Here is a 12,622-nt window from a genome sequence, read left to right as displayed (position 1 = left end):
AAGTGAGCCGAGGAGCAGGAAAAGAGCCGTGGACCGGCGGGGGGCCGGGGGCCGGGGCCGGAAGACGTCCGGACGCGCCCTGAAGGCGACAGTGCAGAGCGGAAGCCTGAAGGTCTTTGGGAATTGGAATACTTGCTGGCAAAGAAGGATTAAGACCCGGATCTCGCCTCCGCGCGGGAGAGAGGTGTCCGGGATGTGGGATCCGAGATTGGTAAGGTTGGCCGTGCTGCAGCATCTCCGGGCTGCCTATAGCATTAAGGTCAAGGGTGGCCGTGGGCCCTGCGATCGCCGGAGACAGGAAACAGCCGCCGCGGAAACGGGGGTGAGTCCCGGGGAAGGGGATTTGGGTGAAAAGTGGTGCGCCCTGTACCATCACTTGTTACCAGGTCTTGCGAGTGTTCATTCTGCGAGGATCCCATAGAGGGTCTGAAGTCGATGTAGGTGTGTAATTCAATCCAGATGGTCAATTGCTGAAATGTAAAAAGACGTTTTTTATGCTTTTCCGGATTGTTTGGTAGAAGGTCGAAGAGCTTATAAAGGAGCAGACAACTTAATCTTTTATCTCCAGGAGAGGCTGGTGAGCCTCCGACTTTTGGATTAGTAGCCCACTGTGTCACGGGCTCCAAAGAGCCTGTTTACTGTATTTTGAACTTTCCTTTTTTTTCCCAATCACGTGGCGGTGAAGCAAAATCTAACCTGCATTCCTCTGAGAGTAAGCGTTGTAGTGCGGCCCGCGGGCCAGTTCCTTTTCAATACCAGTAGATGAAGCCTCCTAGATCATTAGAAATAAGCGTCCAGTATTACCTCTATTTCACCAACCTGGGAAAACAAGCTTGCTGTTCGGCCTTGTCATACATTTGAGACATAACATTCTTTTTCAAAAGGAGATGCCCTAGTGAAAATGATCGAAAGGCTGTTGATGTCTGGTTGGTCCAAGTCTGGAGACCTTGTATGAGATTTTAATAGCCCCACCACATAGTCAGGAATTTCTATTGTGAAAAATACAGTTAGTGGATATAAAGCATTTTATTTCAAATCTATTACGTAGAAGACCAACTCTCTGTGAGTAGAGAGCCCCATCTTTCTCTGTGGGGTGGCTGGCATTTTCTAACCGCTACTCTTGTGTACATAACCTCCAGCCACCAGGGCTCCTTTGAGAAGCAAAGTAACAATAATTTGTATACCTCTTAATATAAATTCTGGAGCAATTGTTTTCTGTTTGCAACCTAGGGACAGCATATGTATTTATATTTTTAAAGTACGAGGCCTTTGGATTCTAAAAGTGTCTAAGATCACAAATCTAGCAGGTTTTGTGAGTATATGAACATTTTGTATACATGGGCTTTAACTTCTTTATAAGAAAAACTGATCCCTTTAGAATCTGATACCCCTGAGCCTTAATTTTGCTGGACATGTGTCAGACTTGAGGTCTAGTTTAGTTTTTGTAAGCCGTGGTTTCCTCGTTTATAAACGGAATAGTAGTATCTCTACTTGGCTTGTTTAGGGGATTTAAAAACAATGCCATCTGTAGATGGGGCTAGTTCTGTGCCTGCCACATGCAGCTTGTTCAACGAATGATTCTTGTGGTCTGCATTCTAACTGATAATCATGCTATGTAAGTTCAGGCTCCCTGGTGGCGTGGCGCATTGGCTAAGAATTAGAAAGTTCTACTATTCAAACCCATTAACCGCTCCACAGGAGAGAAAGGTGTGAGTCTCTGCTGCCATTGATTGACAGCCTCGGAAACCTTAAGGGACCAGTTAGTTCTTCTCTGTCATACAAGGGTCAGGGAATTTTTGGTTGATTTGGGCTCAAAGCAACCCAGGTAACAGTATGGCTGCTTAGGGTTTTCCAGAGCCAGACGCCCAAAACGTGCCAAACGGCACAGCTGGACTTCCTGCTTCTGGGAATGCTCAGTCAGGGACAAGCAAGCACAAAATGACTGCCTTTGATGGAGGTGTGGCTTTTCCTTCTGCAGCCCTTGCCTTCCCTCAGGAAACAACCCTTTAGTAAGATGGAGACTCAAAGTACTTCCACCATAATCCTGTCCATTAGTGTAACAGAACGCCCTCCGAAATGGGATTATAGCCACAAGCGCAGAGGCTAGAATTGATAATACATCACAGAAGGATTCTGGCTAGAAGGGCCACATCTAAATTGTGGTGCTAGCAAAGAATATTGAAAGTACCATGAGCTACCATGCAGAAGTACAGCCAGAATGCTCTTTGGAAGCAAGGAAGATGGAATTTTGTGTCATGATCTTTGGACATGTCGAGAGACCAGCCTCAGGAAAAGCACAACATGGCTGGTAAGGTGGACTGGCACTGCCAACAACAACAACAGGGAAGACTCTCCACACAGTGGATTGACACGGCCGCTGTAACAATGAGATCAAACACAAGAGCGACTATGAAGATGGTATAGAACAAGCAGGCAGTGTTGTACTTAGGTTCTGAATTGTTTTGGCTGGTAGTTTATTTCTACATATAAATACATATATATGGTTTCCTGGGTTTTAATTTGCCTAATGTTTAAGAAAACTTATGCCTAATATTTATTTGTCTTAAAGTAACTGAATTTTTCCATTTTAGGGTAAAGTATTTGGAGTGCCTTTTAATACATTGCCCCATTCTATTGTACCAGAATACGGACACATTCCAAGGTGAGCAAAGTGTGGAAGGAAGAATAAAATGTGATGTAAAATACAAAGTGATGTAAAAAGAAATACAAAGTGATGTAAAATACAAAGTGATGTAAAAAGAAATAGTTAATTGATTCATATTCACACGTTTCAAACTAGCAGGTGATTTCTCTCAACACATACATATTGTTTAAAAATGACTTTTTGTTTAGTTTTACATATCTTATTATAACTTGTCATTTATATTTATTCTAAGGATGAAATAATTAGCAATACAGAAATGTTAAGAAGCTAGTTATTTTCTATTAAGTCAATTATTTCTAGATTAAATTTTTACCATATTAAGATTTCTAAAACCCAATAATATGTATTTTTTAATTTTTGAGAAATTTTAGATAAAGGAACACTTAATCTAAGATACTAAAGTATATGAAAGTAAATTATTTAACTCAAGCTTTTCTGTTAACCTTTTGGAGTTAACAGAGTCACTGGCAAAGTGACTTAACAATACCTTAAAAATTCATTCAAAAAACTCATGTTATCTTATTCCCTTTTTATTATTATATTCTTTGCTCATCTAATGTAGGGTTTAATTTAGCTAACCCCGTGTGATAACTGCTCTTTATTTATTTATATATTTATGGCTTTAACAAACAGAAATTTATTCTCACAGTTTAGGAAAGTAGAAGGCTGAATTCTGGGAACCAGTTCTAGGAGAACCGTTTCTTGATCAGCTCTGGGGAAGGAAGGTCCTTGTCTTCTCTTAGGTCTAGGAGTTTCTCAGCACAAGGACCTGGGTCGAAAGAATTGCTGCACTCCTGGCTCTCTTTTCTTGGTGGTAGGAGGTCCTTTCCCTGCTTGTATCTCGTTTTATCTCTAGTAAGATAAAAGATGGCAAAAGCCACACCTCAAAGAAATTTTCCTCACATGAGCTCAAGTAAAGGTGTTACACCCCACCTGAATCCCCTTTCAATTGAGTAGTGATCACATGAAATCACAGCATTTTGTAACTGCCAAATTAAATAATTACTTAACTGAGAAGCACAGTCTGGCCAATTTGACACGTTTTCCCATTAAAAACCAACCTCATTGATATTGAGTCAATTTTGACTGATGGTCACACTATAGGTACAGGCTAGGGCTGCTCTTTGGTGTTCACAAAGCTGTAAATCTTTACTGGAGCAACTTTCTCCTGTGGAGAGGCTGGTGGGCTCGAACTGCTGACCTTGTGCTTTGAAGTCCAACACATAAACCACCAGACTCCCACGGATCCTTATCCATATTTAGGGAGCTACAATTCAATCCATGACAGGAAGTGTGAGCATCTTTGATTGGCTAAAAATTCAATTTAAATATTAAAAAATTTTAAATTCAATTGTGACTCACAGTAACCCTAGTAGAACTGCCCCTTTGGGTTTTGTAGGTAGGCTACACATCTTTCAGCGAATGGAAAGCCTCATCTTTCACCTGTGGAGCTGCTGGTGGATTTCAGCCACAGACCCATGGCTAGCAGCCCTGTCTGTAACCAGGACACCACTGGGGCTCCTTTCCCACTCAGTAAAGACTGCCTATTGGTCTGGAAGCAGATGAATTCATCTTCCCTTCTCTTGACCTTACCAAAATTTAGCGCTGGCCTTTCGCTTTTTCCGCACGAGGCTTTTCCTGCTAGCTGACGCTAGCTAATCTGTAATGATTCTCCAGTGGACATTTAATAATCAGCAAAAAGGCCAGGTTTGATCAAAAACTTACCATTTGTTCAGGGATAAAGCTCAGAAGGCAGGCAAGGATGATGGGGAACAGGAAAGCCAGGACGGAAGCGGAAAGAGTGCTCTTGTGGGGAGTGAAACTAATGTCACAAAAGAAAATGTATAGAAATTATTAAAAGGAAATTATTAAAATTTCCTTTATAAACTTTCAACAATAAGAAATTTTTAAAAACCGAAAACATTTATTGGTGATAACAGCCCCCAGAAGTGGAATTGAACCCACACCAGGCATCGCCTTTCAGCCAAACAGTCGACAGGCCTGTGAAGTAGACAGTAAGGCTCATTAGGGACACACTCCTCAGAACAGTCAACAAAGGAGACTGAAGGGGTGGCACCTGTCCTGAAACAAAACCCAGGAAGTGGGTGAACAAGAGGGCATTGGGAGGAGTGCTGTCGCATTGAGGGACAGCAACCAGTGTCATGAAACAAGGTAAACTGCTGAATGAAAAAGAACCCTCTCACCCCCATGTTAGAATACCCAACCATTTAAGACCAGTAAGGCAGCATTTACAGAGGTAGGAGATAAAGAGAAATGGAACTGGAAACACTGGGAGGAAATAGGAGATGGTATATTGAGGGGATTAAGATGGATGAGTCAAAACAATGTATAAATTGTTGAATGTCAACTGATCATCTACTTTGTAAACCTTTACCTAAATCACAACAAAGAAAAAGAGCCTGCCCTGCAAAACTTCAAACCAACCCCACAACAGAGAAATTAATTCTGCTTTTACACAGACCCTGGGAATCAATGTAGGCTTCTCCTTTCAACACTACTGAAGGGCTCATACATCGCTCTAACCCTCTGAAGGCTTATCCTGGCCCCGGTGCTTTGTCACCTCTGCCCCCATGCCTAGCCTTTTCCCTGAGGAAGTTCAGCTTCACAGCTATGTGTCAGGGCCCCATCAAAGGAGTCCTGCTGCTGCTTTACTGCTCTGAGGGTGCTGTCTTGAAATTCTTACTCTAGAACTTGAATTTACTAAGTGGAGTTTGATGGGAAGTTGCATCGCATCTACCTGAGAGCCATATGGGCATCTGATTGTAATATGCCGATGTACTTGCAATGCATATGGTGTTAGTGGTGCAGCCAGCCTGTGTATGGGGAAAGCCAGTGAGATGCAAAGTGATAGCAGGCTGCTCCTTCAAATTGAGGCGTTCTCGGGTACTTGGGGCACAATGGGCTCAGGCATAGGGACAATTGTGAAGGTGATGCAGGACCGGGCAGTGTTTCATTCTGTTGTGGTTAACATTGCTATGTGTTGGAACTGACCGGAGGGCACCTAACAACAGTCACATCACTTTGGTCATGTGATGAGAAAAGACCGGTCTCCGGAGAAGATACACTGATATTGGGGCTGCAACAGTACAGCAAACACAGTGATCGTGAAGATGGTCCAACACTGGGCAGGATTTCTGTTGCTCGTGAGGTTGCTATGGGTTGAAACTGACCCAATGGTACCATACCCAGCATTAAGTCTGTTAGGTGCCATCCAACCCTTGGCAACCCATGAATGACAAAAAGGTGACAAAACCACACTTTTCTAGGCTGTAGTCTTTATGGAGCAGATCACCAGGGCTTTTTCCTGTGTAGCTGCTGGTAGGCTCAAACTGCAGTCCTGAGGCTAGCTGCTGAGTGCTTCGTTCTGTGCCAGTAGGGCTCCTTCCCACGGGGCTAAGCCAAACCAAAACCCCTACCCCCAAGGAGTTGATTCTAAGTCATAGTGACCCTCTTTCGGGTTTCTGAGATGAAATCTTTGAGGGCGCAAGCAGGCTCATCTTCTGAGGAGCTGCATACGGGTTTGCACTTTGGATCTTGTGGTTAACAGCCTAACGCCTAATTCCCCGTGCCAAAAGGGCTCTTTTCACCTGAGGCTACTGGCTACCAAACTGGATGATGAAGATCTGGAATGGTCTGTCATCACAGTGACAGCACTACTGGACACTGGACCCTTGACCTTAGAGTAGAGGCATATCTTGTTTTACAGCATTCTATAGATGGTTTTTTTTTTCTTCAAACTGGATGATGAAGATCTGGAACGGTCTGTCATCACAGTGTCAGCACACTGGACCCTTGACCTTAGAGTACAGGCATATCTTGTTTTACAGCATTCTGCAGATGGGTTTTTTTGTTGTTTTTTTTTAAACAAATTGAGGGTTTGTGGCAACATTGTCATCAAACAACTCTGACTCATGGCAACCATATGTGTTTCAGACAATTTAAAATGGCTGCAGTCTTTTTTGAAAAAAAAAAACAACTGGTCAATTAGTTGGAAGTCCACAGAGAAAATGATTGGTTTTATATTAAAAAATTCTTAGAGCATCCTGCTCCAACCTATCAGATGCAATCTTCTCACAGTGCAACGTCACCCATCCCACCTCCCTGTGGTTCTGCCTCATCCTCTGAACCTTGTTCCCTGTGCACATACTGCCCTACTGATTATAAAGGGCCAATTCTTCTAAGTCATTTCCAGACCTGAAGGGTGACCACAGACCCAGAGAGCCTCCCAGTCTCCATCCGACCAGCAAGACTGGTCTCTTTGTTCTAGTCCACATTTCCACCACTGTCCACAACCTTCCTTTGTGCCTTTGACTCTTGCAAACCTCCCGGAGGGATTTTCCTTGCTGGTTACAATGGTTTCCTGTCCTCCCTCCCAATGTATTGCCTTCCCTTCACTCGGGTTATCACTTTATCCTCTAGCCCGGTGGCTCCCAACCTTCCTAATGCTGCGCCCTTTATACAGTTCCTAATGTGGTGACCCCCCAATCATAAAATTATTTTCATTGCTACTTAATTGTAATTTTGCTACTGTTACGAATCGGGGGACCCTGGGAAACGGTTGTTTGACCCACATGTTGAGAACTGCTGCCCTAGCCCATGACTGCCTCCCTTTCTTCCCCTCCCATCCCTGATAACCACCAAAGAATGTTTATTTAGTGTGAAAACCTGTTTGTTTTGTTTTCTAATAGTGGTCACATATACTATTTGTCCTTTTGTGATAAACTCAGCATAACATTCTCAGTTTCATAACCAGCAGTGTATGTGGGTTCCAGTCACTGAACCCTGGCCAGCATTTATTTTGTGTTTTTTTATTGTCGATCTATGCAGTTAATCCTGGGCTGAAGATAACCTAGACTTTAATTGGTATGTCATCAGAAGCATGTATTACAAGACCTGTCCTTTAGGACGGTCTTTCTCCCATTTGCCCTGTAGGTGCAGATCCTGACTCAGCGACAGCTCTGGGTGTCAGAGTAGAGCTGTGCTACATGGAGTGTTCATGGCAGATTTTTTTTCTGGAAGTAGATCTCCAAGCCTTTCTTCCACGGTGCTTTTGGGTATGCTCTGTTATCAGCAGAGCTTGTTAACCATTCAACCCAGGGACTCCGTTCATTAGAATAAGAGGGATAACATTCTCGGAGACAGATTAATTAGAGAGGAGATATGAAGTGTGGAGGCAGTAAATAAGTAAATCTAGTACAGTGAACCCTCGCCACTTTGCGCTTCGACTTCCGCGGCTTCACTATCGCGGTTTTTGTGTAACAGCGCATGCTCTGTCATTACTGCCACTGATTGTCTCATACTGTACACGCTTGATGCCATAAATAATATAATAAATAATAAATGATAATTGTAACGTCCAAAATGTTTTACTGTATTTTCCCTTTTTCGTTTAATAAATTGGGTAATACGAGTGTAATGGTGACTAAAGGGTGTTTTTTCATGTCCTCTATGCTCTAACTAGGAAAATATTTGATTTACAAATAAGGAATCCTACTTTGCGGAATTTCATTTATCATGGTAGGGTCTAGAACCGATTAACCACGATAAACGAGGGTTCACTGTACTCTGAAGGACAATGCAGAAGAGATACAAGCTTTACATTGAAGAGCTCATTGAAGTTTCATGGGGGTAGGGGTGGGCGGGGATGAGGCCTTGGAGAAGAATCTTAGGCAGTAACTTTTCACCACAAAGTTGAGCATTTGTGACATTAAAGGTTCTGGAAGGAGAGCCAGTACACCATTTTCTCACTGTCTACTATCACTTCAGCTGACATTGTGCATTTACAACAGGAATAAAGTCAACTTTCTTACAGTTTTGTGCCTTAATGACTTGTCTGTCAATAACCAACATCAACGTGCAAGGAGAGATTCACCCTGGCTCTGATGTTATGTTACATGTCAGCTGGTTTGGGCCATGGTTTGTCAATAACCAACATCAACGTGCAAGGAGAGATTCACTCTGGCTGTGATGTTAGGTTACATGTCAGCTGGTTTGGACCATGGTTCTCAGTGGTCTGGCAGTTATATATAGTCATTGGGAATTGTTTAAGTGATGTGGTCATCCTTCGTTTTTGTATAATGCTGATTTTTCCATCATGGCCTGGTCTTTGGGATCTAACCATGTTGATAAATGAGAGCCCAGGTAACTGGGCTGCTGGTATACTTGGGCAGGAAGATTGGTAAGTTGTAGGGTTTGATAAGACATGTTTCTGGTCAGCTGAAGAGATTTCTCCCTTTCAGCTTTCTTGTTGATGCTTGCACAACGTTAGAAGCACATGTCCACACGGAAGGACTTTTTAGGAAATCAGGATCTGTTATTCGTCTAAGAGCACTAAAGGTAAATACATTTTTTAATGATAGTTTTTCTTTTGTAACGTCCTCTGATTGTATTTTTGTGATAGAAATATTTAGAACAATTGTAAGAGTAACTAACTGAAAAAGTTTCCAGAGTGCTTTCAAATTATATACCCCATTTCTATAATGTGCAATGAAATAGATGCCATCATTTCTAAGAAGGAAAGGATGAAAGAAAGAAAAACCCCAGAAGAAAAGGATGCACTGCTGCATCTTGGTGGGCGCCCCTGCGTGAGAGCAGAGCTGCTCCGGGCCTTGGCAAGGCTGTGATCTTTCAGTGAGGGTTGTTAGGCTCAACTTCGGAGGCACTTTTTGGCCAGTAGATCAGCACTTAATCATGTGTGCCACCCAGAGAGCCCCTGCCAAGGAGTGTTATTACTAAAACAGAGCCGAGAGATTTTTTATTAAAGAAAACTGTAGGAAAGGATTTTAATGGCAATAAACTCGTAAGCTGAGAATTTGCTCAAGATTGTTGCGTTTATTTCAGAATAAACTGGATCATGGGGAAAACGGCTTGGCTTCTGCACTACCTTGTGACATTGCAGGACTTCTTAAGCAGTTTTTTAGGGAGTTGCCAGAGCCAGTTCTCCCAGCTAATTTGCATGAAGCACTTTTCAAAGCTCAACAGTTAGGACCAGAGGAGAAGACTAAAGCTACAGTGTTGCTCTCCTGTCTTATGGCTGACCACACGATTGACATATTAAGATACTTCTTCAACTTTCTCAGAAATGTTTCCCTTAGGTAAGTGAATTTTTTAAAGTCCTAGGACATAGTTGATTAATTTTAACCAACTAAATAAGGATTTACCCTGAGGTTACATTTTCTTTGGGATAGAGATTTTCTACAGGTTATTTATTATTTGTATCCTTACTCTAAAAGTATTTTTAGGTTGGGTACCAGTGAGTCATCTTTGACTCCAAGTGACCCATGTGGCTGAGTAGAACTGCCTCATGGTTTCTTTGTCCCGTGGAACCACTGGCTGAGTTTGAATTGCTAATCTTTGTGTTGGCAGCTAAGTGCTTTGCCATTGCATCATTGTCCCTTCCTGGGCTCCTTACCCTGCCTGGTCTTTAAAGCTGTGTACTAAATGATTCCATATTCCCTTGTCAGCTTAGGGTTGTCATTATGAATGCTTTCCTGGCTTATTGCTGTTAGGGGGATTCTTTGTCCTCTGGAAGTATTTAGATTACTGTTTTTAAACTTGATTTCGCTTTTTCAGTGTGCCTTACCCTACCCCTTCCTTGCTTCTATTTTTCACTTCTCTATATTGTTTAATTTAAGAGAGCCTTCAGGCATCTAAACATGGGTTTGAAAATCAGATAAACATGTTCCATTTAAACAGAAAAGCAAAGGATGGCCCCAGGGGACCTCTGACTTTTATAGTTTTGTGATACATGCTTAAACACACAGAAGCTTGTGTGTTTCTGGTTCAGTCAATCACAAGGTTCCTGTATTTTGATGTGTGTCAATAGTGGAATTTTTCCATGAACCTTTAGAAGCCCCCTTGTGTGACTGATAGAATACAAATTCATAAAAATGTGCTCAATACACGACTTTAACTCGCTTTTCATCTTTGGCCTCATCTTACAAAATCTCTTTATTTAAGATCCAGTGAGAATAAGATGGATAGCATCAATCTTGCAGTAATATTTGCACCAAACCTCCTTCAGACAAGTGAGGGACATGAGAAGATGTCTGCTAACACAGAAAAAAGGCTCCGAATACAGGCTGCGGTGGTACAGACGTTTATTGACTGTGCATCAGATATTGGTAAGTTGTCATTGCACTATTGAGTGGCAGGATTGACTACGTGAGGGAGGTGCCAGCTTCTTCCAAGTCAACATGAAGACAACTGTTTACAAACCCTAGTATGTACTAGGCATTTTGGGGAGGTAGAAAAGAGAATAATTGTGCTTCTTATGAACATTTTTGTTTAGGGCATGTGCCAGATTTCATCCTGGAAAAGGTACCAGCTATGTTGGGTATTGATGGTCTCTGTGCTACTCCATCACTAGAAGGCTTTGAAGAAGGTGACTATGAATCTCCTGGTGAGTGTAAGAGAAAGCGAAGGCAAAGTGTAGGAGGTAAGTGGCAGTCCATCTTACGTAGACATATTTTAGCTAAAGTCTAAAATACCTTCATTATAAAACCTTATGTTAAAATGTCTGAATGTAACTAAGTATACTCCATGGTGCATGTCTTGTGGGTGCTTACAGTATAGCTACAAAGACATGTCATGCATGCACTTAAAAATGACAATGCAGTCTAACAATGAGTCAACACAAACATAAAATGTTTTCAAGGGTTGTGATCAGGGTTGCACTTGAAGCCTGCTTGAAGAATGGGTAGAATCTGGGGGAAGTGGGTGTGGGTCAGAATGTTGGTATCAGACTGGGAAGGATGCTGTGGTTGAAGGGCGTGTGTGGGAGCAAGCCGTCTATATCTGTCTGGGTCTGTAAGTAGACCCATCTGACTTGAGTTAAGAGCTCATGGAAAGAAAGAGGATCGTATGCCATGAGCCATAGTAAAGACTTGGAATATTAAGTTGGATATTGGTGATTTCGTTGATGGTTTTTGATGAGAGGAATAATGCAATCAAGACATTTTAGAAAACGATCTGATTGGAAGAATTGAGACATGGAGTAAGAAGAGTCAGTCAGGAATGTAGTATCGCAAGATAAGATCAGGGTTTGAATTACCTTATTTACTCGTGTATAAGCCAAGTTTTTCAGCACATTTTTTATGCAGTTTGTGGTAAAAATTAGGTGCTTTAGCTGATATTCGGGTCGGCTTATACTTGAGTATATATGGTAAGTTCCTTTTACAACCACCTTCACAGTGAACATCTTCAATTTTGTGCTTTAAACTCAAAATCTCAGTGATCCTAAATCTGTGCTTTTTGAATTATATTTTCTATTAATAGGACCACCATTATCTAGACACTCAGGCCTTAAAGCATGGAATCCTAACACTCTTTCCCCATCATTTGAAACAATATTGGTTACATACACAGTCCAGAAAAAACCTCGCAGCCATCAAGTTGATTCTGACTCATAGTGACCCCATAGAACAGGGTAGAACTGTCCCTGTGAGTGCCTGAGGCTGTAACTTAAAAAAAAAAGTATTGACTAAACAAAGGCTTATAGTGTTTCTTTTTCACCATCATTTTCCTTTCAATGGTCCCACCACTTAGTGACTTTGGCCTTGGAGCCGTTTGGTGCTCCGGCTGACTGTGGCTCTCTCAGGGAGACTAACTCTTTTCCGGATTAGAAAGCTTCAACCTGCTTCTGAGGAGTGGCTGGTGGAAAGCGCACACGAATCCAGCAGTTTCCATACATTCTTTTTTAAAAAATCAGTTTATTAGGGGCTCATACAACTCAACATAGTCCATACATATATCAATTGTGTAAAGCGCATTTGTACATTATTGCCGTCATCCTCAAAACATTTGCTCTCCACTTAAGCCCCTGGCATCAGCTCCTCATTTTTCCCACTCCCTCCCCTTTCCCCCCTTCCTCATGAACCTTTGATAATTTATTATTTTGTGTCATATCTTGCACTGTCTGACATCTCCCTTCACCCA

The 12,622-nt window shown here is 42.1% G+C and overlaps 1 protein-coding gene across 1 annotated transcript in view; it reads left to right on the top strand.

The window, feature by feature from the left end:
• Positions 1–102: 102 nt before the first annotated feature.
• LOC101646510 (rho GTPase-activating protein 11A) overlaps positions 103–12,622 on the top strand; it is a 96,652-nt gene continuing 84,132 nt past the window's right edge. Inside the window, exons 1-6 of the mRNA XM_045287671.1 lie at positions 103–322; positions 2,592–2,662; positions 8,926–9,022; positions 9,527–9,780; positions 10,646–10,809; positions 10,977–11,123. Coding sequence (XP_045143606.1) covers positions 194–322; positions 2,592–2,662; positions 8,926–9,022; positions 9,527–9,780; positions 10,646–10,809; positions 10,977–11,123 — 862 coding nt within the window. The 5' untranslated portion in view covers positions 103–193. The remainder of the gene's footprint in view (positions 323–2,591; positions 2,663–8,925; positions 9,023–9,526; positions 9,781–10,645; positions 10,810–10,976; positions 11,124–12,622) is intronic.

Source organism: Echinops telfairi, unplaced genomic scaffold, assembly GCF_000313985.2.
Source record: "Echinops telfairi isolate 266 unplaced genomic scaffold, ASM31398v2 ScPeMD7_18;HRSCAF=68, whole genome shotgun sequence".
Lineage (NCBI taxonomy): Eukaryota > Metazoa > Chordata > Mammalia > Afrosoricida > Tenrecidae > Echinops > Echinops telfairi.
This window is presented reverse-complemented; position numbering and strand designations above follow the sequence as displayed.